We start from the raw sequence: 25604 nt of genomic DNA on the forward strand, positions 1-25604 counted from the left end.
GTCTGTATCCGCAAAAAGAAAAGGAGGACTTGTGGCACCTTAGAGACTAACCAATTTATTTGAGCATAAGCTTTCGTGAGCTACAGCTCACTTCATTGGATGCATTCAGTGGAAAATAGTGGGGAGATTTATATACACAGAGAATATGAAACAATGGGTGTTACAATACACACTGTAAGGAGAGTGATCACTTAAGATGAGCTATTACCAGCAGGAGAGCGGTAAGGTGAGCTATTACCAGCAGGAGAGCAGGGTGGGGGGGGCGGAGGTAAGGGGGGGGGACCTTTTGTAGTGATGATCAAGGTGGGCCATTTCCAGCAAGAACGTCTGAGGAACAGCTTGGGGGGGATAAACATGGGGAAATAGTTTTACTTTGTATAATGACCCATCCACTCCCAGTCTTTATTCAAGCCTAAGTTAATTGTATCCAGTTTGCAAATTAAGTCCAATTCAGCAGTCTCTCGTTGGAGTCTGTTTTTGAAGTTTTTTTGTTGAAGAATTGCCACTGTAGAATTCCGAGGGGTGCACGTAGAATTCCGAGGGGTGCATTTTACTCTCCTGCAGTGTAAGGTGTTTAATGAAGCTTTGGGATTTTATGACTTTTGAAAAGGCTGCAGTTTTACAGTCTTGGGCAGTTTCTGGAATCCTCTCCACTGAGACATCCCTGGAACTGAGCTCCGGCTTTGTTTTGATCTACAGAATTTATTCTTAGCCTGTAGTTTAAAATGAGTTGTCACTTTTACTTTAGTAGTACTTGCATCTAAAGTGTCCCACACCACCACCTCTACCAGGTGGAGCTTGTTCATCTCCAGCCTCATAAGGGACTTCTTATTAGCCTTCTAGTGCTCTGCCCTGCTTTCACTTTCATCTGTGCTACATAATACCAAGCAATAGGTATGATCAGTGACATCCGTGGAATCATGTCTGAGACTGTGGATAAACTAATTGCTGGGGCAGACTTGGCACATTGTGCAGAGTGTCATTTGAAAGCTCCTGGTGACATTACTAAAGGACTACCGCAGTAAGTCGACCTACACTATGCGACTCCAGCTACGTGAATAACGTAGCTGGAGTTGACGTACCGTAGGTCGAGTTACTGAGGGGTCTACACCATGGGGGGTCAATGGGAGAAACTCTCCTGTCTACTTACCGTACTCTTCTTGTTGGGGGTAGAGTACAGGGGTCGACTGGAGAGTGACCTGCTGTCGATTTGGCAGGTCTTCACTAGACCCGCTAAATCGACTGCTGGTGAATCGATCGCAGAGCGTGGATCCTGGCTGCAGAGTAAACATGCTGTAGTGTAGTCATTCACAGGTGTTTAAGAAAGCTTCCCCTCCCAAGACAAAAGTTTTGCCGTGGCAAGTGGCAGTGTAAATGGCTCGTTGTTGGCAGGTGCGCTCTCCCGTCTACAACGAGAACCCTGCTCTTTGGGGGTGGAGGTATTTGGTTGGCAAAAGTGCCGACAAACAGTGTTTACACTGCCCGGCTTTTAGCGACACGGCCATGTCGCTAAAAGCTGTGTAGTTAAGACAAAGCCTAAAAGGAGGCCGCTTACATCATTGTGGAAGGGTTTGATTCCTTTCTGTTCCTGCTGTAAACAAGGTCTTGTGCCTTATGTCCCTGTGCAAATTCATTTTCCCTCCTTTTTACTCCCTCTATTGTGTCCTCATGTTGTAGCAGCTTTCTCCATAGAACAGACAGTTGCTGATCTTACGCTGGCTGGAGGGACCGCTGCAGAGCGAAACAAGGCCCTGTTTTCCCTGTGGGCCAGAATGCAGTGCTGCCATTCCAGTCAGTCACAGCCCTTACCAGCCTGTGAAGCAAACCCAAGTCTTTTCTGAGCATGCACGCCTGGTCTAGTGTTGGTGCAGCAGGGGTAGATCAACCGATGATGGAGGGGAGGAAGGAGGTAGGGAAGGAGGGGCTGAGTAGGATAGCAGGTGTGGATACAGGGAGAGTTGAGATTAAGTGGAGGTTCAGATGTGTCCATGGCTGAGAGAGACTTTGAAGAGGAGTCACTTTATTGGGGGTTCCTGGCATGGAGTAATGCATGTCTGTCTGCATAGGCGAGAAGTGTACTGAACAGATTGGTGTCTGGAGATAGGTGGCATGGGCGGGGATACGGAGGATGGAGTTTTGGTTTAGCTCCCCTCCCCTCCAAACGTTCAATGGTAGAGTCTGCTCTTTTCTGTTGGCTAGGTAATTTCTATGTGGCTTTATAAACTATGGAAAGTTTGTTCCACTGAGCTCTCCAGTTGGCTGCAGACCCTGGCCTGTTCGTAATCCACATTATGCTGCATGTCTGTGCTGTTGTGAGAGCATCCATTCCCAGGGAAGGATCCTTTAACCCCATGGCCAGCCTAGCCAAGAGTTACACTGTGCTTGGGATTCTTGAGTCAGCTGCGTGCTTCAATTTTTAAAGGTTTCAGAGTGGTAGCTGTGTTAGTCTGTATCAGCAAAAACAAAGAGGGGTCCTTGTGACACCTTAGAGACTAACAATGCCCAAATAAATTGGTTAGTCTCTAAGGTGCCACAAGCACTCCTCTCAATTTTTAAACACATCTAAACATTTCAGTATCGTGATAAAGTAGCATAAAACTTCAAATACGGCATATTGTTAATGCAGACAATACTAAGCTATCCAGAGAGCAGTGACCAAGAGTTACCTTAAATCCTCCTGGCCTCTGTGCAATCTAACACTGGGAGCACACAGGAAGGAAAAAGCAAAAGCAGCTTTCGTAACACAAACATAGAGACATGTGTTCCTAGACGGGCAGGTTAGAAACAGCTCCTGCTGCCTCTGTCTGTCCTGGACCAGATCATCAGAGCAGGAAAGAGCACCCCAATGTGAACACATTGACAGGGAAAGAGCCTTTTAAATGCTGGCTGCATTGCATAATGTGAAGCAGAAAGGCAGGGCTAGGCTACTGAAAAGTAACTAAGGGGGGACCAGGAGATTGTCTTGCAACAGGGCATTCTAGACACAATGGAGCTGATTTAATAAAGACAAAAGTAGCTAAAGGGTAGGACACATGCAGTCCATGGACTTGTACAATGTGGCCATCCTTATCTTTGCCAAGTGCAGTGTCTGTATGTCACAAGTCCCAGTGTGTAAAGCTTCCTCATGATCCAGCATGGCCTGGCTGCATTCTGCATGGCAGTATTAAGATGGAATTTGCAGTAGGCTCCATTGCATACAAATGAGATGCAGGCTAGAGGCTTCTTCAAGTCAGAAACATTGGAACAAACCATGGAAGAAAAAAAATGCAGCATATCGTTAACAGGTGCAAATATATATTCCATATGTAGCAGACACGAACCGTTATGCAGCTGCTCTGGGGAGCTGTGCCAGAGTGTGAGGTGAGTGCCAATATTTTGTAGCAGAATCTAAGCTTTCATTGCAAATAAATAAAAAATCACAGTTCTTAGTCTTTATGGTTTGAGTCCCCCAAATGTAACTCAATCCCATATTGTCTTCCTGTAATTATATTTCCCCCCCCCCCACCCGTTTGAAACAACCCAAAGTTGTGAGCTACCCCATTAATTTCAGCCCTTAGATCAGGGTGGGCAAACTACGGCCCATGGGCTGGATCCGGCCCCTCAGGGCTTTGGATCCGGCCTGCGGGATTGCCACCCCTGTGGTGCCGCGGGCCCCGTGCCGCTCCCGGAAGCGGCTGGCACCATGTCCCTGCAGCCCCTGGGGAAAGGGGAGCAGAGGGCTCCGCGCACTGCCATTGCCTATGGGTAGCCTCCCCAAAGCTCCCATTGGCCAGGAATGGGGAACTGCGGACAATGGGAGCTTCGGGGGAGGCACCCACAGGCAAGGGCAGCGTGTGGAGCCCTCTGCCCCCGCTCCGCCAGGGGTCACAGGGAGTGGTGCCAGCTGCTTCCCGGAGTGGCGTAGGGCCAGGGCAGGCAGGCAGGCAGGGAGTCTTCCCTGGCCCCAGTGTGTACTGTGCTGCCACCCTGGAGCCGCTCCCGGTAAGCAGCGCCAGGCCGGAGCCCGAGCCCCTCCAGCACCCCGCCCCCCTGCACCATTGCCTTGAGCCCCCTCGTACACCCCGCACCCCTCCTCTGCCGCAACCCCTTGCCCTTGTCCTGCGCACTGCACCCCCTCCCGCACCCCAACCCCCTGCCCCAGCCCTGCATTCATGGCCCTGCATACAATTTCCCCACCCTGATGTGGTCCTCGGGCCAAAAAGTTTGCCCACCTCTGCCTTAGATACTAAGATGTAGGCACTATCTAGCTGCTAACATAATGACACCTTCAATGTTGCTCTGAGCTTTCACTTCCAATAGTTTTAGTTGAAATGTCTTGCTAATATAATCCATTGATTTTTGGATGCCGTGCTTGACATTGAGGTGAGGTGTGGGGGAAATAGAGGGTCACCTCCTTTTTGTCAAAAGTTACTATCCTTTCAAAACAACTTGGTGTGAGGGTTTTTGAGATTACAAGTTTGGTTGATAAAGGTAATAGTGGTACTGTAATATACTTGCTTTCTGTAGGCATTTGACTTGGCAACGCATGACATTTCGATTAAAAACGAACAACCTAGAATGATACAAAATCCAATGCGGCATACTTCTCTACTCCTAAATGAGACTGCCCTGTTTATACATCCCAGGACTGTACTAGTCCTTTTAGCCACAGTGTCACCCTGGGAGCTCATGATTATCTGAGTACCGACCATGACCCCCAAGTGTTTCTTCAGAGTCACTGCTTCCCAGGATAGAGTCCCCCATCCTGTCAGTGTGGCCTAGGTTCTTTGTTCCTAGATATGTTTTTACGTTTGGCAGTATTAAGAACTAGATAAGTTCATGGAGGATAGCTCCAGCAATGGCTATTGTCCAAGGTGGACACGGATGGCGTCCCTAGCCTGTTTGCCAGAAGCTGGGAATGGATGACATGGGATGGATCACTTGTCTAACCCAGTATGGCTGTTCTTATAACAGTCATTTAAATCCAGTTTACCAAGTGATCCAGGTTACTATGTATCAGTGACTTGTCCTCTTCATTATTTACCACTCCCCCGATTTTTGCTTTATCTAAAAGCTTTTTCAGTGATGATTTGGTTTTCATCTTGGTGGTTAATAAAAGTGTTAAATAGTGTAGGTCCCAGAGCTGATCCCTGCAGGACCCCACTAGAAACACATCTGCTCAGTGATGATTCCAGGCGGACAATTACAGTTTGAGACCTGTCAGCCAGTTTTTCACCCATTTAATGTTGTTACCTCTGTATTTGGCACTGGTGCAGCTGCTACTGGAATAGTGTCTCTAGTTCTGATGTCCACAATTCAAGAAGGATATTGATAAATTGGAGTGCGTTCAGAGAAGAGCTGTGGGAATGAATAAAAGATTAGAAAACCTGCCTTATGGTGGTAGTCAAGGAGCTCAATCTGTTTCTTAACAAAGAGAAGGTTACTGGGTGACTTGATCAGTCTATAAGTACCTACATAGGAAAGAGAAATTTGATAATAGAGGGCTCTTCTATCTAGTGAACCAAGTTGTAAAGATTCAGTGGCTGAGTGTTGAAGCTAGACAGACTGGAAATAAGACCTACATTTTTAACAGCAAGGATAAATAACCAGGGGAACGACTTATCAAGGGTTGTGATGGATTCTGCGTCTCTGGATCTGCTCTAGTTCAAAAGGGAATGAATTTCTGGAAGTCCTGTGGCACACAGGAGGTCAGGCTAGATGATCAGAGTGATCCCTTCCGGCCCTAGGATCTAAATCTATGAAAAGTGGAGTAATGAATGGAAATGCGCTGATTGGATCATCCCTGTTTGGATTTACTTGTAACACCGTAAAATGTCCAATTTGCCATAGAAACTCAGTTCTTGGGTGCTACAAAATCCAGTAGTAAGATTTACGCCCAACTTGACACAAGTGCCTTACATGAATCTGCATTTGTTTCTTTTTGGTCAAGCTGTGGGAGGGCAGGTATTAAATTTCTAATCAAAGCTGTTGGGTCCTGTAGGTCTTGAAGTGAGTGTTGCTGTCTGAGAGGAGGTACATGAGACAGTAGTGGGTGGAGAGAGGTAGTGTCTGAGGGCAGGGAGAGGGAGCACACGCTAGCATCACACTGGACACTCTTTATATACATAACTTGGTGCTGACCTTTCCTTTTTGGTCCTTGGACTATAATTGGCGTGTGTTCTGTTGTCTGTGTTTTTAAATACAGCTGTGGGTGGCTGGTGGTAAGCGGAGAGGTAGAAACTGTTCTAGCTCCCAAAATAGTCCTGCAGTGGTCTACGCATTTTGGAGTGAGGCTTTTCCCGCTACATGGCCCAGAGGTATGCCAGGGTCAGCCGGCCCCTGTGGCTAGAAAGCAGTCTGCAAGTGAGGTTAGAGAGATTGAAGGGGTGGGGAGCATGATGTCCTCTGCAGCTGGGGTTGTATTCTGTAAATGGTGAGGCCCGCTGGCAGCGGACTCTGTTTTGACAGAACGTAGTACACCTGCAGCTGGTCGAGGAGACTGTGCAAAGCCATGAAGGTGTTCAGGATGAAGGATTAGGGCAATCGCTTTGGTAACTGAAGGCTTGGCAAGGAATTAACCCCTATATAAAGAAAGAGCCAAAAGGTATTTTACCAGCTAAAATTCACGAGGTGTTTTCCAAGGAAAGGTTAATGGTACAGCAAGCATCTATTTACATGTCACCTAGTGTTTCTATGGACTGCTGCTCCCTGTTTTTTGTCCCAGGATTAGGGGTGGTGTCTACAGTAACTCCATATTTAATGTTGTAGTTAAGTTCCTGAAAAATGCAACTTTAAGCGAAACAATGTTAGCTGAATCCAATTTCCCCACAAGAATTAATGTAAATGGGGAGGAGGGGGAAGGTTCCAGGGAATTTTTTTTTGCCAGATAGAGGGCATTATATACATTTTAAACCATTCTGAACAAGCAATTTAATACAGGTATAAGTTTTTAACAATTTTAAACAAGCAATTAGTACAGGTATTAAACAGGCTGGCAGCCCCCCATCAGCTCCCCTAGGCCCCCCCCCCCCGCCCCCCACACACACATACACCGCCTCCCGGCTGCAGATCAGCACCTTTCCCTGCTTCCTCAGCCTCCTGCCCGCAGCAGTTGTTGGATCATATTAAAGAAGTTCTGTATTAAAATCACAAATGAGTTTGATTCCCCATAGTTCAAATTCCAGGGTATTACTAATTAAGAGGTCTCTTGGTTTTTGGTACTGTTTCTCTCCCTCTGTGTGAAACTTGCAAGCTGCTAACTGTGTTAGTACATTCTAAGACAGAGTCTGTTCTCAAAGCAATTCACAGAGAGAGAGACTCAAAACAATACTCTAACAACAGAAACAGCACCCAGAGACTCCCCGCCCTTTTGTTGTACTAACAATTGTGATTAAAATAGAGATAGAGGATGTATGTGGATGGATGCTTGGTGTGGATAATAACTGAATGATCAGGGAGGTGCCAGCCTAAGAATCCAGTGTCCATCGGCTGAAGAAGGCGTCAAGTGGAAATAAACAGAGGACCCCCCCCCCCCCCCGGAGGGCAGACTGGAATCCACCCAACAGCCTCAAGAATGGGAGAACCAAAGAACAAGATAACATCTAGTAGCACGGAGGAATGTGCTATCTGCTGATTGATTCAGCAACAGCATGATGAAGCAATTCCCATAGACTGGCATAGGAAGAAATTCCTATAAAAATAGACTCTAAAAAGTGAGAACTTTGGGGTCTGATTCTGCAAACCAACTTCCAGGAGCATCAGATGAGCATCTGACAAGGCCCTGCTCCCTCCTCATGTCCAGGCCACCTTGCCAGTGGCTTGGCATGAGCAACTCTAAGGCTGGTAACTATGATAACAACCTTGCAGAACCTGTGTGTGTGTGTGTGTGTATGAATGAATGAATGAATGTGTGAATAAATATGAGATTGAATGGAATGTTATAACTATAACTAACTGCTTACTAGGATTCTTTCTGTATTCACAATAAATGTGGTATTTTGCCTTTTTCCCTTTAATAAGATCCTGCTGGTTTTTATTTTATTGGTACAACACAGTCAGCTGGTTTGCTGTGTACAGGAGGCAGGGGAGGGAGTGGGAGGCTGTGAGCCGTGTCCTCGCTCCTCCCCGCTCCCCCCAGCCTCCAGAACGCTGCAAACCAGCTGAGTGCCATGGGCAGGAGGCGAGGCAAGCAGGGGGAAGGCGCTGATCCGCAGGCGGGAGGCATCATAGAGGGGCACAGGGGAGCTGATGGGGGGCTGCCAGCTGTGGACAAAGCAGGTGGCCAAACGACATTATAGCGGAGCATTGCACAACTTTAAACGAGCATGTTCAGTAATGGAGCAGGGACGTAAGACCAAAACAATGTTAATCAAGAGGATGTTAAGTGCGGAGTTACTGTATTCTCTGGAAGTATAGGGCTCTGTACCTGTTTCTCAGCTGGTTAATACCTTTCTGAGTCCTCTTTCAAAAGCTGAAGTGTTGAAGTTTATACAGACTGAGCACTAGAATGGTGGTGTGCAAACCTTGATCCCCACCATACTCCTATGGGAGAGGTCAGTGCTATCCATGACTACGCTGAATAGATGGTAGAAGTGAAATCCATCTTGGGAGTCCTGACTCCCCACTGCATGCCTCATCCACTAGAATACATGTGAGATTTTCTGCTAATGATTTGGCATCTAAAAGGGGAGACTAGAAAGTTCTACAGACCTTAATAGCATTGTATTAGTCACTCATTTAGGATTATAAATTTCCTTGCAGAGTTTGCAACTCGAAAGTTGCAGCCTTATGCTGGTGTTTAGGAACCAAAATGTTAAACTGACCTATGTATTTCTGTGGTCCAAGCTGAGTGAAATGCAAAATACAAACTGCAGATGGTGAAAAAGGGAATTACTGTTCAAATCTTTCAGCTTCTATATTATTTTAGTAACACAAGGAAAGAAATTTGAGATTTAACCTAACCAGTGATGTGTTACACAGCTTCTCACATTTTTGTTCATCTTGAAGATGCGCTGCATCTGTGAGTAGTTTGATAGCTCAGGACATGTGGTTCTCTGTAGCCGAATTTCTTTGAGCTCTAGGAAGGTGCTAAATTGGGTCAGTTTGAATGCACACTCCATTGTTGCTTTGCTGTGTTTGGGGTAAGGGTCCTGCTGTGTGTACCTGGGGCATATGAAGGGTGGTTGTTGGTTTAGGAGTCAAAGTTCTGACTTCTAACATAGCTCTACTACTTCCTTGCTGTCTAACCTGGGGAAAAAATAACTTTCCCTCCGTCTGGTTCCCCACATGTACCATGGAGAGAATTCTTTCCTCCCAGGGCGTGTGTAAGGGTTAGTTCATGTTTGCGCTGTACCTACGCAGGGTTACCGCAAGGCGCTGCTAGTGTGCAGTTCTGCAGTTTGCCATTGTTGCTCACTGCCTGGCTCTGGCAGGAGGTCGAAATGGCATCTGGCTGCAGCAGCAGGGCTGCCTGCGTTCTTCTAACACTTTCCTTCTGCTTATTTTTGTAGGGAGCAGAGATGGCCAGGGGCAGATACTCCAGCGCTTCCCGGAGAAGGACTGGGAAGATAACCCCTTCCCACAGGGCATTGAACTAGTGAGTATTTTGGCTGTTGGGGCTGGGACCTCCCAGTATTGTGATGCTTGCGCACAGGGCTACAACCTGCTTTGCATGTGTGTTAGTAGAGTGGGCTGTGGTACTGTGCATGCAGGCTTCAGGGATGTGTCGTCTTTGCACGTCAGCAGGACTTTGGCCAGGACTCTTTGGGTCAAACCCATGGGTGGAGAACAGAGCAGATTGCAGCCTCTCCTCTTTACCCAAGCACAGCAGCAGCCTTTGGAGACCACAGGTCCCAGCATGCAGTGCTCCATCTTCATGGTGCAGTGTGTTCTGGAACTTGTACTCTTCATGGGCTACGCCTGTCTGTCGAGCTGAGGGCGACTGTTTGCCATGTGTGTCCTCCCCAGTTTTAGCTGCACTGGGGGCTGGAATGCTTCCCCACCAGCCTTGTTTTCCAAGCCACTTGGCTGAAGTATCTGTATAAATAGCCCTGACTCTCACAGCAGTGCCCTGTGGTGTACTGCATTGTCAAAGCCCTTCATGCTCCCTCAGCCTCACAACCCTGTGGGGGGAGGTAGCTTGGTAATATCCACTCGTACCTCAACCCCCCAGTCCTCATGTATCCTGCCTCCTTTCTGTTATGGGGATTACTGGGCCTTGGCCGCCTCCCCCAACCCTCTGGGTGTATGTTTGTCTCTTGCCATGTAATTCTGAGGTACATGGAGACCTTTGAGGGCGACCATTGCTGGAGCAGACCCTTAAAACAACATGGCTTGGTCAGTTTGGCCCCAAAAGTAGGTTTTGTACAAACCAGTTTAATGTAATGACAACAGGACGGTTCCCACAAATTTAAAAAAATCGAGTCAAAACGGTTTTAAAACCTTCCCTGGCAGCATTTGCAAGAACCCGAAATAGTGATGGGCAGCGAATGCCACTAGCCTCTCATGGTGTTTTGCAGTACAAAGTAAATCGGGTGATTGAGATATTCCGTTAATAAGGTTAATAAAAGTAGTGCTCTGTTGTCCCTTTTAACACAGAGAAGGGAATTCGTTTTTCAAAATGACTTTCGCCCTAAGCTCCTTTGAGTCTCTCTTCCTCCTGTGCTGCCTCTCCATGCAACCCCTCTCTGTTCTTAACTTCCCAGAGTGAGAGGAGAGTACAAAATGTGGACATAAGATGCTTTAAAGACCCATGCTGCTGCCTTGTTAACGTCATAAAACCAGCATTGCCCAAATACCCAGCAGCTTCTCCTTCTCGCAGTGTGTGTGTCGGATCATAAGTACCTGCCGGAGCTCACCAGCCAACCCTCTATCACTCATTTCCCTTTCAATTTATGGTGCGTCCTGATCATGATTTTTCAGCACCAACCTGCAGCCACTGCTCAGGTTCCATTATTGCTTTTGGAAAGAGAACAGTCACTGCTCCTCTCAGCAGGGACCTAGGAGCTCTGCACAAGCTTTGCGTTACTCTTCCATGACACCTGGTGGCCTACAGCTCCTTGCTGTTTCCTGGCTGGAGAAGAGGAGCAAGTGCCGCATATTTTAGAAGGGGTGTGTGGCTGGTGTCCCCCGCCTCCCTCTCGGGGTGCTGCCTGGAACTGAGGTACAGCTGAGCCCTCTCTCAGTAATCTGGGTTCACTGTTGCACTGTTGTCACTCTGCCTCCCTGGGTTACATCAAAGAATACCAAATTCAGGACAAGCTGCTGGGGGAAAGGGCAGACACACCTCTTCCATGAGATATACCAAACCAGCACAAAAGTAAACTTAAAAAGAAAAGGAGTACTAGTGGCACCTTGGAGACTAACCAATTTATTTTGAGCATAAGCTTTCGTGAGCTACAGCTCACTTCTGCATCCAGTGAAGTGAGCTGTAGCTCACGAAAACTTATGCTCACATAAATTGGTTAGTCTCTAAGGTGCCACTAGTACTCCTTTTCTTTTTGCGAATACAGACTAACACGGCTGCTACTCTGAAAAGTAAACTTCTGTCTTACCACACTGGCTAAGAAGAAGTCAGGAAAGCAGCCTCCTTAGGTATTCCAGCCCTGAATTCAACACCTAGACACTAGACTTAATGATGAGTGGTTATTTAAAACCAATTTCATCAAACAAAAGGGTAGTTGTGATCCCAAAGGACCAGCCACATACCCAGGTCAATATATAACTCAGATCTTACCCAATAATCACGCTATTACCAATTTTTTAGTATCTGATATCTAAACATTTATAAAACAGAAAAAGGGGTGAGAGTTAAAAGTGGTTAAAGGAATCAAATACATACAACAATTGCAAGGTTCTTGGATCAGGCTTGAAGCAGTGATGGAATAAACTGCTGGCTTGTTAAGTCTCTGGTTGCTTCCAAATCATTGGAAGGTCCTCGCTCTTTGGTTAGAATGCTCCCATGAGTGTAAGTCCATAATCCAGAGGTTTGAGCAGGAAAGAGGCAAAATGGAGATGTTTCCAGGGCCTGTTATAGCTTCCTCCAAGTGAAGGGAAACCCATTGTTCTAACTGGTGGAAAATTACAGGTAACAAGATGGGGTTTGGAGTCACATGGACAAGTCACATGTCTATGTCTGCTTCTCTTAGTCATAGTAGAGGCCATCACCCATTCTCTAGTTAGAAGGTTCACAGGCAAGTCCATCAGGTGTGGATGGGTGTTTTCCATGGTCCATTGTGAGTTAAGTGTTCCTTGATGGGCCATTTAACTTGAATAGGTTTCAGAGTAGCAGCCGTGTTAGTCTGTATTCGCAAAAAGAAAAGGAGTACTTGTGGCACCTTAGAGACTAACCAATTTATTTGAGCATAAGCTTTTGTGAAAGTATCTTGAATAGTCCCTTCAAGATGTGGAGGCTAAATAGCTTGTGGGTGTTACCACAGGAGCGCAAACATACAGATATCAGAGTAGCAGCCGTGTTAGTCTGTATCCATAAAAAGAAAAGGAGGACTTGTGGCACCTTGGAGACTAACAAATTTATTAAAGCATAAGCTTTCATGAGCTACAGCTCACTTCATCGGATGCATACATTTTCCACTGTGCCACAAGTACTCCTTTTCTTTTTATGAAATACAGGTACATAGTTAATATTCATAACTTCAAATACAAAAACGATACATGCATACAAATGGTGTAATCATATTCAGCAAATCATAACATTTCCATAGATGCCTTACTTGATACACTTTGTACAAGGAAAGGAGTACTTGTGGCACCTTAGAGACTAACAAACAAGATTTGTTGCAATTATATAACAGTGGTAGCAACAACGATCTACATGGTCATATTTTAATCAGATAATGTCACAACTGTGGTGTTGTGACAAGCTGCAAAGCCCTCCAAGTTTGCACTCTCACCAGCATCCACAGGCAGGGACTATATACCCAGCTGTGTTCATGAATGCTCTGGCCAGCCACTCATGAAACCACAATAGAGAGGCTACAGCCAAAATAACCACCAGCTCCCCAGCCCAAGACCGCAGAACTGTACCATCCTGCCCTAGTCAAAACCCAGCCAGTATGAATTTATTACCCAGTCTGCCACTTCTACAAAGGAAAGTGGATATGCACCAACTCTTGTTCATGAGCTGAGATTTATCCCCTTTGAACGTCAATGAACAGTGTTTTAGGTAAAATATGAAATAGAGTTAACAACTGCGGAAAGATAGTTTAAGTGATTATAAGTGATAGCAAACAGATCAGAGTAGATTACCATAATAAATAAAACAAAATGCAAACTAAGTCTACAGTATTAGATAGGATCTGAATCAGTAATCTCTCACCCTGACTGATGATACGAGCAGTCCACCAAGTTTCCATACACAGCCTGGAACCAGCACTCTTTTTCTCTCCCCTCTTCCCCGAGTTCAGTCCTTTTCCTCTGGTACTTTCAGGTGTGGTGGTGTAGGGAGAACAAGGTCCCCTCATGATGTCATGTCCCCCTTTAATATCTTCTTCCAACTTGCTGGAAAGCTCTTGTGCTGTGACCACTGTTCCCTCTAAGCTGTGCGTATGTGTGCACACAGATCCTAAACACCGCGCGCACAGCGAAACACCGCGCACACAAAAATTTGCACAGAAGCACAACAGTTTGCTCAGAAGAAATTTTTTGCACACAGGGCCTGTCAAAAATTACGGGGAACATTGGCTGTGACCTGGGTCAAACAGTTCCCAGTGTGTAGGGCTGTCTCTGAGAGGTTTCTGTTGCACACAGTTCCTGGGGTAACCCTGGTGCTTGTGTGCATCTCCTCAATGAGTCACTAACACTGTCTGGCCTTTCTGTTGTTGTACCTGAAAGGCGGCTTGTGAGTATTCTCAACCTCACAACAGGTTTCAGTAGCACATATGTAGCCAAACTTCAGAACTTCTCACACGACAATAGCGCCTACGATCCATGAGAGATTACTGTCTAGCAAATCAAGACTTGGAGAATGATACCTGAGAAGGCATACTTTGTACAAAATGTCCTAATTATATGACAGTGGTGAATAAGGCGGTGTCAGAGGGGGTGAGTGAGAGAGAAGGGTGCTGGCTTTAACATTCTCCCCTGCTTTCCCAGCCTTGTTTCATGGCTGAGCAGATCCTGCTCCTGGCAGGGCCCCAGCCTGTGGGGCTCACGGGAGAGGACCTGTGTGTGTCTGGCCAGTGAACTTGTTCAGCCTGGCAGATTCCAGGGTGCCTGATGCAGAGACGTGGGAGTGTGGGTCCAGCCAGCTGTGTGTTCTAGTGCCCTAGAGCATCTCTGCCTTACAGTGCCTTGTGTCCCTTGTTAGTGTTCAGGCATGCTGTGCACAATGGCGTTTCCTGGGGCGGCCGGGAGGGTCTGGCCCGTGTGGGGCACTTGTTTCCCTGGGATGAGGAAAGGTCGCCGTAGAGCAGCAGCCGCTCGTCTCCAAGCTCTCACTGATCTTTCCTCCTCTGCATTCCATGCATAAGAGAGATGAGGCCCCTGCTGATGGGGTCACATTGCATAGCAAATGCAGACCAGGAAGGGAGCTGGTAGGATTGGGAATCTTAACTGAAGGAAGGGGGCATTAGTGATTCTTCTGGGCTTTACTCTTTGTGGTTCTGCTTTCACAGCTGATGACTACTTTCCTCCCCTCATAGTTCCCAGATTCAGGAGTGCTGAATGAGCCACAGTCTCCACCTGCCCCCTCTGCAGTTGGGAGCTAGGCAGCAGAGCTCTGTCACTTGCTTGGCCGCTTCCCGGGGCAGCAGCAGTTTCTACCCCAGGATGCTTCACTGGCAGGGAACCCTCATAACATGGTCAGACCAGCTGTAGCGGTGCTGAAAGCTGCACAAGAGACAGACCTACCACTCAGGACTTCCCATGAATAGAAGGTGAAGCCCCATCTCCAGGCTCTGCTGATGTTCCCCATGCTTTTCCCTTCAGTGGTGGCATGGCCTGGTCATACATCTGTTCCTTGTTGGACAGCCAGTGTGCTGTCAGAGTGAATGTGAAATCAGGGAGCAGCGTACACATGCCTTCAGATCCCCTATCTTTGGGTGATGATTCTAGCCTTGCTTCTAATATGCAGCCACTGTCTGATGTCCCGTGCTGTCTCCCAGCTGTGGTATGCACATGTAATGAGATCAGCCATGTACCCAGGATCTCTCCTTTCATTCTCCTGGTGACCCCATTTTCAGTGTAGTGTTTTGGGTTCGCATGTTCCTTCATTCTCTAGAAAAGGCAGAAGCATTTTTTGGTGCTAAAGGAACTTGCTGGGTAGTGCTGGTGTCATCTTGGTGTTCTCACCTTCCTAGTCTGGGCACAATCCTTTCTCCTGGTACAGTCTTTGTTCCAGCTTAGGTGGTAGCTAGGGGATTTCTCATGACTGCAGCTCCCTTTGTTCTGTTCTACTCCCTTATGTATCTTTTGCACAAGGCGGGAATCCTTTGTTCCTCTCTGGGTTCCCACCCCTCCTTCTAAATGGAAAAGCACCAGGTTTTAAGATGGATTCCAGTACCAGGTGACATGGTCACATGTCCTGTGAGACCCCAAGCCTTCATTCCTCCTGGCCTAACTCACAGGAAGGCCTGCAAGCCAACAGCCATCCACAGTCAGTGGTCTTGGTTCATGGGAGCCATCAAGATTCCAAACCACCATTAATGGCTCACACTTTGCATAATTACAACAGGCCCTCAGTTATATTTCATATTTCTAGTTTCAGATACAAGAATGATACATACATGCAAATAGGATGACCACACTCAGTAGATAAGCTTTGTAATGAATATAGAGTGCAACGTCATATGTGGCATCGCAGCCTGGCTTTGATAAGGGATGGAGCAGGCAGTTTCCCTAGGTGTGAGCTTTCTAGGCTGTCATTGTCTCCCATATAGCAGCCATTTCTGTCCAGCAGTCTTCACTGCATACTAATACAGGCATTTGAAGAGCTTGGCCTTTGCTAGTGTCCCCATTTATAAAAGGTAAACAGGATGACCTGTGTTGTGAGCCATCGATCCCAAGCAGACTTCATGGGAATGCTGATACAGGATGCAGTCAGTAAATAATTACAGGGTAGGAACATAATTAATGTCAGACAACATGGCTTTATGGAAAATAGGATTTGTCAGACAAACTTGATACTGTTTTTGATGAGATTATGAATTTGGTTGATAGATTCATAGAGTTTAGGGCCAGAATGGAGCATTAGATCATCTAGTCTGACCACCTGTGTCACAGGCCATTAAATTTTACCCAGTTACCCCTGTATTGAGCCCAATAACTTGTCTGACTAAAGCATATCTTCCAGAGAGGCAGCCAGTCTGGATTGGAAGACATCAAGAGGTGGATAATCTATCTCTTCCCTGGATAGCTTATTCCAGTGGTTAATCACCCCCACTGTTAAAAAATGGGGCCTTATTTCCAATTTGAATTTGTCTGGCTTCAGCTACCAGCTATTGGTTCTTGTTCTGCCTGTCTCCTCTAGATCAAAGAGCCCTCTGGTACCCGGTATTGTCTCCCTGTGAAGGTACTTCTACACTGTAATCAAGTCACCTCTGAAAGCTGGCTCCTGGTGTCATAGTCAGGCTCTTTGCAGCTCAGCTCTCGGCCCTACCTCCCCGTGGACGTAGAAACCAGAATTCTGTTCCCCTAGGTGTAGCAGAAGTGACTTTTGAGGGGAGAGGCTGCTTCAGAGAGGTGCAGTCTGTTCAGAGCTCGGGTCTTAGCAGCCCCTGGAGACTCAAGGATCAGGGCTGTGTAGAGGACTCTTATCTACAGGGAACTCCCATTCCTCTTATCTGGCTCTCCCCAAAGTTGAGATTACTCATTCTCTGCTAGCTCATCTCTTGCCCTCTCCCTCACTTGGCAGCCAGCAGCCGTGAGTTGGGTTATAAGGAGAGAAGATAATGACTTTTCATGCAGAGCAATGCCAGCACACCTAACAAACCAAACAGATCTCCTGACTCCTGTATAAAATCACTGCTCAACCATCTCCGGGTTGGAGCATGACCTACGTTTGACAGCTCACAGCAACTCTACACAGTGCATCAGGGCAGGATATGTAGAATGCCATATTTACTTAATGTAATTAATGCAATTGATGTCTTGACTCACAGGGTTGCTAGCAGGTGGATCCCCCTACTGAATCATCAGTTGCAGCATATAGGGCCAGCGTTCTCTGGAGATGTCCCCTGCATGGGCTGACCTTGCCTGACTGTGCTTAGCTTGTGAGCACCAACGGGTGGCAGAGAGTCTTGATGTTTCATCTTCCATGAACAAAGGGTTTTATAAACCCATGGCTAATTTGTGTTGCTTTGTGTATGGGTTAGTAGGCTGGGTAGCCTCACTTATGTTGGGCTGCCAGTGACACTGATTGTAGTCTCTCAACTCCAGGCCTGAAGGGTGGGAGTGTGTCTGCTGCTCGTTTGAGGAGGAGACTTGTGTGCAAACCAGATGCTATATCCAGGAATCTAGCTTCTCTCCTCCTAGTGCTTTCAGGAGGAGCTCCCAGCTGGAAGCTGGCCTGTCGTGCCCTTGATGTGTCTTAGTTGATCTGTCATCCCCTTGGTGTGTCTCATGCATTGGGGACTGAATTCTGAAAGCATTCTGTTGCTGTGAGGTTGAACTAAGCCTTGATTGCACCTGCTGGCCTCCAGCTCCTGGAGAGGGACCTGGGTTTACATAACCTGGCTGCCTTGCCTTGGCTTGAGCATGACTGCAACACCATAGAAACAGTCTGCGCTGTATTTGTATAGAGGACTGCTTTTGATGCCTTGTTCCTCTAGCCCTTTTTAATCATGTTTGCACACTGCAGGCCATTGCAGGCTATGGTGATTGTCTTTGAAATAGGTGAAAGATCCCTCAGAACAGAGGGGAGGTGTTGGGGAGACAGCTTGTGCTGACCTGGGGAGAACAGAGCTGAGCCAGTGTCTGGTAATGGGGATGGCTGTGACCTTGCTGAATTTCCCAGTCAGAGGGGGCAGTCTCAGGAGAATCGGTCAGTCATGAGCTCAGTCCTGCAGGCCACTGAGACAGCACAGACAGCTCCAGGGCTTGAGGGGGAAGGGAGCAGCTTGCATCGAGCTCTGTGTGCCTCTCAGTGTGGAGCTGTCTGCCTTGGAAGGGAGCCCTGATGAGCTGCTGTCTGCTAGAGGGACTATCTCCTTCTCTCATGGCCTTTGACAAGCTGGGAGATGCTGGGACCCCACGGAGGATCTCCTGATCTAGCTGCCTGTGTCCTTGTTTCCGTGGCTCCCAGGAGATGGTTGTGCAGCTCATTGAGCCCCCAGTGGAAGGTGCGGAGTTATGCGGTGGGTACAGCCCCCTCAAATGAGGAGTGTGTTGCTCCCGCTGAGGGTAGTTCTATGGGATATGGGCCCAGGAAATCAAATGGACTATGAGTTCTGGCCAGCACTGGGATCTCTGGCTCAGGAGGTGCTCCTGCACTGCACAGTAGGTAACTTGTCCTCACCTGAAGTGCAGCCCAGTAGTGCTCAGACACAGAGTGGGATTAATGCACTGCATGGAGTATTCTCTGTGTATATATAAAGTCTGCTGCAGTTTCCACGGTATGCATCTGATGAAGTGAGCTGTAGCTCACGAAAGCTCATGCTCAAATAAATTGGTTAGTCTCTAAGGTGCCACAAGTACTCCTTTTCTTTTTGCATGGAGTAGGTGGGTCCTTGGAGCTCAGCCGCCTCTTACCTGGGTGCAGGAGTGCTCTGCCCTTCAGCGTTCCTGAGGCTTGGCAGTTCCCTTTGCAGGATGCAGGGTCTCCCTCCTTCTGCACAAAGAGTCTTTGTAGTGGTCCTGGGGCAGAGTATAAAGCATGCTGCAGTCTCCTTTGTTGGATTTGCTCTTTTTTGCTGCCACCGAGCAGGATCCAAGAGCCATGGGGGAGAACTCCTGGGCTAGGTGGTTCAGCGAGGAAAGTCCCACCATAAACCTCTATGGAGGGTTCAGATCCAAGCTCAATAAGGAAAGGAATCTGACTAGCTTGATAACTCCACTGGGTCATATCTCACTGCTGCCAATTGGTAGGGCAGCTAGGTCAGAGGTAGCATGATTTGGGGACAGTGGCAGGAAGGAAGTGATGGAGGAAATGACAAGCTATGGAATGCAGGCGTGAGGGGCCTGGAGAAGCAAAGGATTCCAACCTCAGCCCCAGAAAAGAACTCTGCAGGGTTTCTGTCCCTCATGTCCATATCACTGTAATATCTGGACACCTGAAAATGTGTTCGACACCCATTGCGGTCACCACCTATGTCCCACTGTGGTGGGTGCCTTAAAATTACATAGGGGGAAGAGGTGGATAAACAGGGCTGGTAGCTTTGGAGAGGGTATAGATTAGAGAGTGCTTCAGGGCTGACCAAATCTCTCTAGCCTTAGGGATCCAGTAGCCTCCTGAATGAACCTCCCTGTTGATCAGGTCAGCAGGCTTTGATCTGGAAGAGGAATCCACGTTGCTTTACGGGGAGCCTGCCATCTCTCAGCATCAGCCTATTACTTTCCCCGGCCTGTGACAGAAGGGGTGATGGTGGCTGGAAGGAGTGGGTAGTGCTGAGCTACTCTGTTCCACATTCAGAGGAACATGGTTTTTAAAAAGTCCCCACAAGCTGTGGTAACTGGACAGCACACAGCAACACTACAGTTGTTTAGGGCAGGAAGTGAGGAAAAACCCGTATCAGTGAAAACCCCATGGGGAATTCTCCGCCAGAAGGCTGGAATTCCCCCTGTGGAGTTGGGCAGGGACCCCAGGGGTAACTCTTGCGGCAAGTCCCCTGGGATCTCTGAGCTCACCACCTCATTTGAAATGCAGCATTTCAAGCAGCACCAGGCTGGGATGCTGATTCAGAGGGAGGAGTGCCCTCTATTGGATCCACTACTCATTTCTCATTGTATAGTACAGCCCGTACAGCACGGGTAGGCAACCTACGGCATGCTGCCAAAGGCGGCACGCGAGCTGGTTTCCAGTGGCGCTCACTGCCCGGCTCCTGGCCACTGGTCCGGGGGGCTCTGCATTTTAATTTAATGTTAAATGACACTTCTTAAACATTTTAAAAACCTTATTTACTTTAAATACAACAATAGTTTAGTTATATATTGTAGACTTCTAGAAAGAGACCTTCTAAAAACGTTACTGCATGACTGGCATGCGAAACCTTCAATTAGAGCGAATCAGTGAAGACTCGGCCCACCACTTCTGACAGGTTTCAGAGTAGCAGCCGTGTTAGTCTGTATCTGCAAAAAGAACAGGAGGACTTGTGGCACCTTAGAGACTAAGAAATTTATTTGAGCATAAGCTTTCGTGAGCTGGAAATGGCCCACCTTAATTATCACTACAAAAGGTTTTTCCCCCCCCCCGCTCTCCTGCTGGTAATAGCTCACCTTACCTGATCACTCTCATTACAGTGTGTGTGGTAACACCCATTGTTTCATGTTCTGTGTATATAAATCTCCCCACTGTATTTTTCACAGTATGCATCCGATGAACTGAGCTGTAGCTCACGAAAGCTCATGCTCAAATAAATTGGTTAGTCTCTAAGGTGCCACAAGTCCTCCTTTTCTTTTCACTTCTGAAAGGTTGCTGACCCCTGCTGTATGGTATAGTGCCAAATAGGACACAAGCCCAACCCCCAGTAACTTACAGTGCAGTGATGCCTTCTTGGAGTGCCTCTTCCCCGTCCGCATGCAGCTGCCCAGGACACTGATTAAATGGATCCAACTGACTCTCCTAGATGAGGGAGAGGGGCTGCTCTAGTTTGGACTCCACAGCCAGGTTCAGCTCAGGGCAGACCAGTGTGCCTGTGAAAGGAGCCCCGCCTCCTCGATGTCAGACTTTCAGCGCAGCTCTCTTCTGCCAGTCTGGCCAAGCGAGATCTTGCAGCTCTTCTGAGACAGTAGGGGAGGTCCCTTGGCCTGAATGGGAACAGGTGCTTCTGCTCAGCCTGTTACCCTGGGCTCCCTCTTCCGTTGCCTGCCTTCTAACAGCTGCCATGAGGGCTTCTCTAGGGCGGGTTTCTTCACGTCTTTTGGAAGATGGTTATGCTACTCAGTGCTCTGTGTATATAGAAAGGGGCTCTGTCATGAATGCTGGCCGCTGCTCCCTGCTGGCCACTCTAACTTTGAGCCACGCTTGTCTGTCTGAATCCTGCCAAGTACTTGGCATGTTAGATAGGTAAGAAGCTGAGCTCCCTGCCCTGAGGAGCTGACAGTCTGGTGGCTTTGTCCTTTTCATGTATAGCCCCCACAAGAGCTCTGGACACCTGCTGTGTAAGTGATGTGTGTTTGTGTGGGGAGAGAGGCTGGGGGAAGAGGAAATGGGTCAGCCTGCATCCTCCTGCTCCTGAGTGGGCTGCACAAGTCGGCTCCAGCTAACCATTGTGTTCTCACCTTCGCCTCTTGCAGTTTTGTCAGCCGAGCGGTTGGCAGCTCTTCACCGAGCGGAATCCCCCCACCTTCTTCGTTGCCGTGCTGACGGACATCAGCTCCGAGCGCCATTACTGCGCCTGCTTCACCTTCTGGGAGGCCGTTGAGAGTGCCCAGGTAATGCTCCCCGCGGGGGGTGGGGGAGGGCAGGGTACCTGTGAAAGTGTGTTGGGGGGTGTCGCTGGGCAGGCAGCTGTGAGCGGAAGCCCCTTTTGAGAATTGCGGTTGCCCAGGTTGGTTGTACCCAGCACTCCTTTGTCAGAGGAGGGCCACAGTGTCCTGTAGTTCTTGCCTCACATGGTGGAGCAGCTGTCTGAGGTGGGGGCGGGGGGGTGTCCGTCCCCTTTCAAGTCCCTGCAGTGTGTCTGATCTGTCTCTCTCCCCGGTCTCAGAGCCACTCAAGGAACGGCGAGGAGGAGGAAGAGGCGTCGGTGTCCCACGTCCAGCCTGCACAGCTCTTTGCTCCCAAGAGTCTGGTGCTAGTGTCACGACTGGACCACACGGAGGTTTTCCGGGTAAGCGGCAGTGCAGTGCCACGTTTGGGGAGGAGAGGGTGGTGTCTGGACTCTCTGGGGATGGAGGGACTTTCCCTTGCATTGATTCCTTGGCCCTGGGAACCACTGTCAGCCAACTCTTCTGCTTCTGTGAATTGGGGCATATAAGAGAGACCACCGGTAGCAGTAGTGCCCTGAGGGATTTCCTGCTATGGTGCCTGCTCTGGCCTTCTGCTCGTGTCCAGCAGTTATTCAAGGCCGTGTGTGTGGGTGGTGGCTTATTCTCATCCTTCCCCAAGCTGTCTGGCTGCGGAGCTGCAAGGTGAGGAGCTGCCTGGGCTGGGCAGCTGGCAGCCTTGCCCTGCCTCTCAGTAAAATTCTAAGCATAAAATGTTCTTGGTGGAGCCTTTATCTCCTTATATTCTTCATGCTTGCTCAGTTATGAGACTGTAAAAGGCTTGGAAAGGTGCAGGTTACAGCCTGGCTTGTTGTCAAAACTCAGCTTAGATGGGTATGATCTAAGTGTCAGCAGCTCCTCGCTTGCCAAGACAAGCATGGGATCCTTGTGGCTGGATGGACTGTCTGATCTCTCTTGCCATTCTCTTCTTCAGCTCTTGGTCCAAATGCAAAGAGCATGTTGAAGTCCACAGAGCTTTGCCCTTGTACTGTGAGAGGGGGACCGGCTGTGAAGCGGTGCTCACATGCCATCTGTCAGCATGCCTGCTCGAGACACATTGGTAAATGGCAGAGACTAGTGACTGTTCTCATCTTCAGTGGGAAGGTGCATCTATGGAGACTGCCAGCCCTGGTACCTGGTATAGCCAGGTGGCTTAGACTGAAATAGAGTATTGCATGCTGGGACATGCAGTCTCCTCAAACCAGAGCCCTGCACTGAAGGGGACACACGTCGGTCATCCTGGCGTGATGCCTTAGCATGGTGGCTTCAGTTTGAGCTGTGTGCTTAGATTGGCTGCTGTCATTCCCCAGATCAGTGGGTCTGTCCCTCCCGATGGCAGTAAGACCTATGGTGCTTTCTGTGGGAGTTATAACGTTTCTGGGGTTGGTCCGATTAGCCCTTCCTCTGACCTACTGTCCTGGTGCTGTACCTGTCCAGAAATGCATTCCCTATTTTGGGGTTCTGGCCGGGCCCTCCCTTGGCGATGTCCAGGGTTCCTGCGGGGCACAGCAGCTTGGAGTTTTCTGAACAATAAGAATGGTGTGCTGTGTGCATGCCCCAAAGGGGGGAAGCACCTTGGGGGCTTAGCTGGCAGAGCTGTCTGAACAGCTGCCCAGATGAGAACCCAGCAGGCCTGAGCAAGAAGCTGCAGAGACGGGGTCTGCAATGTCTTTCGACTGCTCCAGAGCAGATGTTCTCGAAGTGTGAAGTTCTCCAGGGCTTTTTGTTTTTCCTGAATCATCTCGGTGAGAGGCTGAGATCACCATTAGCCCGTCAGGGAACCCCAGGCTACAATGGCCCTGTCCCGCTGCAGGTATTGATCCCGGGGTGAGAGGTAGCCATGCTGGGAGAGTTCTTTCGGGGGCAGTGGGGCAGAGCATGGTAACCGTCCTGTGAACAAGACATCTGGGCAATCAGGTAACCTGGTGAGTCCAGCATAAAAGCTAGGCAGCGTTTGGTGCAGAAGATGGTATCTCGAGTCTATCTCCCTATGCAAGGAACTTGTCAACAGCATCTGTTCCAGTCCTTTGGCCCCTTATGCTGGGCTGCAGCCTTACAGGGATGTCTTGTGACAGACCTTCTCCTTAGAGTGTGAAAGGACCCAGAAGAAACTATTTGAGGATGTAGGCACCACTCACGTGACCAGCTGGGACTCTGGAGTTAATGCTGTATCCAGCTGGTGGAGACTTTGGGATGGTGCTTCTTAGGACTTGCATAGTGTTTCCTGGGCTCATTCAGATTTTGGCAAGGTGAATCCCTATTGAAGGGCCCTGAAAAAATTCAAGGGACATGAAGTGTCATTCTCGTGCTGTGCACAAGACCTGTTTGTAGAAGTGTGGAACAGAGACTCGACCTTACTGTAGCCGTGATGGGCAGGGGGCAGCTTGGGCTGGAGATCGGAATTTGAGGTTCGCCCAACCCAGCAGGGAGGGGAAGGGCTGTGGAAAGGAAGCTTCTAGCCCCAGGTGGCAGGGGAAAGTTCCTGTGATGCCCATCTTCGGGTGGTAACTAACCAAATGGAATTGAAGAGCAGCTAAGCGCTAGGGCATGTGCCATTGTGGGTGTGATGTGTGGAGCGAATTCTGGGGGCAGTGCGTCCTGGCCCTCGCTGGAGGCTGCACTGAGGCAGCTTGCCGCACTTCTCAGCCTCAGCACACCTGACTGCCTTGCAGTCTGGCCAGGGCATCCCTCCCACTCCTGGATTGTTTTTGTTGGGAACGTGAGCAGCGTTTGCACGGCTCATTTGGCTATGTGATTTTATTGCTCAGTCACTTGAGCTCTCTGGCGTAGTAATTCCTGGGAGCAGATAAGCAGCAAGAGCACCTGAATCCTGCCCTGTTGGGGCTTGGGCTTACATCAGTTTCCCCCTTTGATTAGGGTCTGAAGGCCAAGGAAATGCACCTAGGATGGTGTAAGTGTCCCATGGAGCCTATTGCTTTCACAACACAAGCCAGTTCTCCTTCACGCTGCCCTTGCTCGCTCTCCACTTTGGTTAGATAGTAGTTGCGAGATCTGATCACAGCATGTAGCCTAGATCTGTCCATCCCAGTGAGTTAGCCTAATGCTGGGCTGGGACACGCTCCTGTCCTGGGTGGGCTAGGCTGCTCATGCACTAAACCAAGAGTCTTAGCTAAAGATAGATGTGTGGTGAGTCACAGATGCATCTCCTGAAAGTTAGAACCGCCCACAGCCCTAACCACTGGACAGTGCTGTCTTTCCATGAGAATTTTGTTGCAAACCTGCAGAGTTGTCGGGCTAGGTGCAGGGGCTCTGGCACTAGGGCTGTCCTCTGCCTGGATGGCTGTGGGATTTTCTTCTCCCTCAGTGCTGACTGAAGCAAGGCTGCAGATTGAAGTGCATTGTTGGTGGAGCTGGAGGTCAGCTTGGTGCCACTGGGAAACCAGTAGCATCAAGCTGAGGCCTGTCCTGTTGTCTGTGCCTGAGATTGCACCCCTTGGACAGGGACTGTCTCACTGATTTGTAAAGAACTTTGTGCAATAAATACACAATCCCTTGTTGGCAACCAGGATTGCGAATGTCCCTCTGAAGCGTTTGCAGCAGACAGGCTCCAAGCCCTGGCTGGGCCTGGACACACTGTCTGCATGTGCAAGTGCTGGGCGGCAATGGTTAGCTCCGTGTGATTTACTTGGAGCCCCAGCCAGTACCTGTGTTTCAAATGAGCGGCCTTGCATGCTGTGCTCCAGTGGCTGGTCTGCTTCTTGCTGTGGACACACCTGTGCTCTGTTTGCTCCTCCAGAACAGCCTGGGTTTGATCTACACCATCTATGTGGACGGGCTGAGTGCATCGCTGGAGAACGTCATTGGAAACCTCTTGACATGCACCATCCCAATTACAGGGGGAGCTCAGGTTGGTACCTGCTCGTTTCTGTGCCCTCTTGCACTTGCCTTCCCCTCCCAGCGTGTGAAATGGCAGCAGCTCCTCCAAGGCTGGATATATGGGTGAGGGATGTTTCCATCCCTGCTCTGCTCCAGGGTGCAATGGAGATCACGGGCAGTACTGCTGG

The 25604-nt window shown here is 48.8% G+C and overlaps 1 protein-coding gene across 4 annotated transcripts in view; it reads left to right on the forward strand.

The window, feature by feature from the left end:
• Nucleotides 1–25604, forward strand: part of SBF1 (SET binding factor 1) — a 156725-nt gene that overhangs the window by 83983 nt on the left and 47138 nt on the right. For all 4 annotated transcript variants that reach the window (XM_077837750.1, XM_077837758.1, XM_077837766.1 and 1 more), the window contains exons 2-5: nt 9489–9574; nt 21388–21525; nt 21801–21923; nt 25337–25447. In XM_077837750.1, coding sequence (XP_077693876.1) covers nt 9489–9574; nt 21388–21525; nt 21801–21923; nt 25337–25447 — 458 coding nt within the window. The remainder of the gene's footprint in view (nt 1–9488; nt 9575–21387; nt 21526–21800; nt 21924–25336; nt 25448–25604) is intronic.

Source organism: Eretmochelys imbricata, chromosome 1 (assembly GCF_965152235.1).
Source record: "Eretmochelys imbricata isolate rEreImb1 chromosome 1, rEreImb1.hap1, whole genome shotgun sequence".
NCBI classification, from domain to species: domain Eukaryota; kingdom Metazoa; phylum Chordata; order Testudines; family Cheloniidae; genus Eretmochelys; species Eretmochelys imbricata.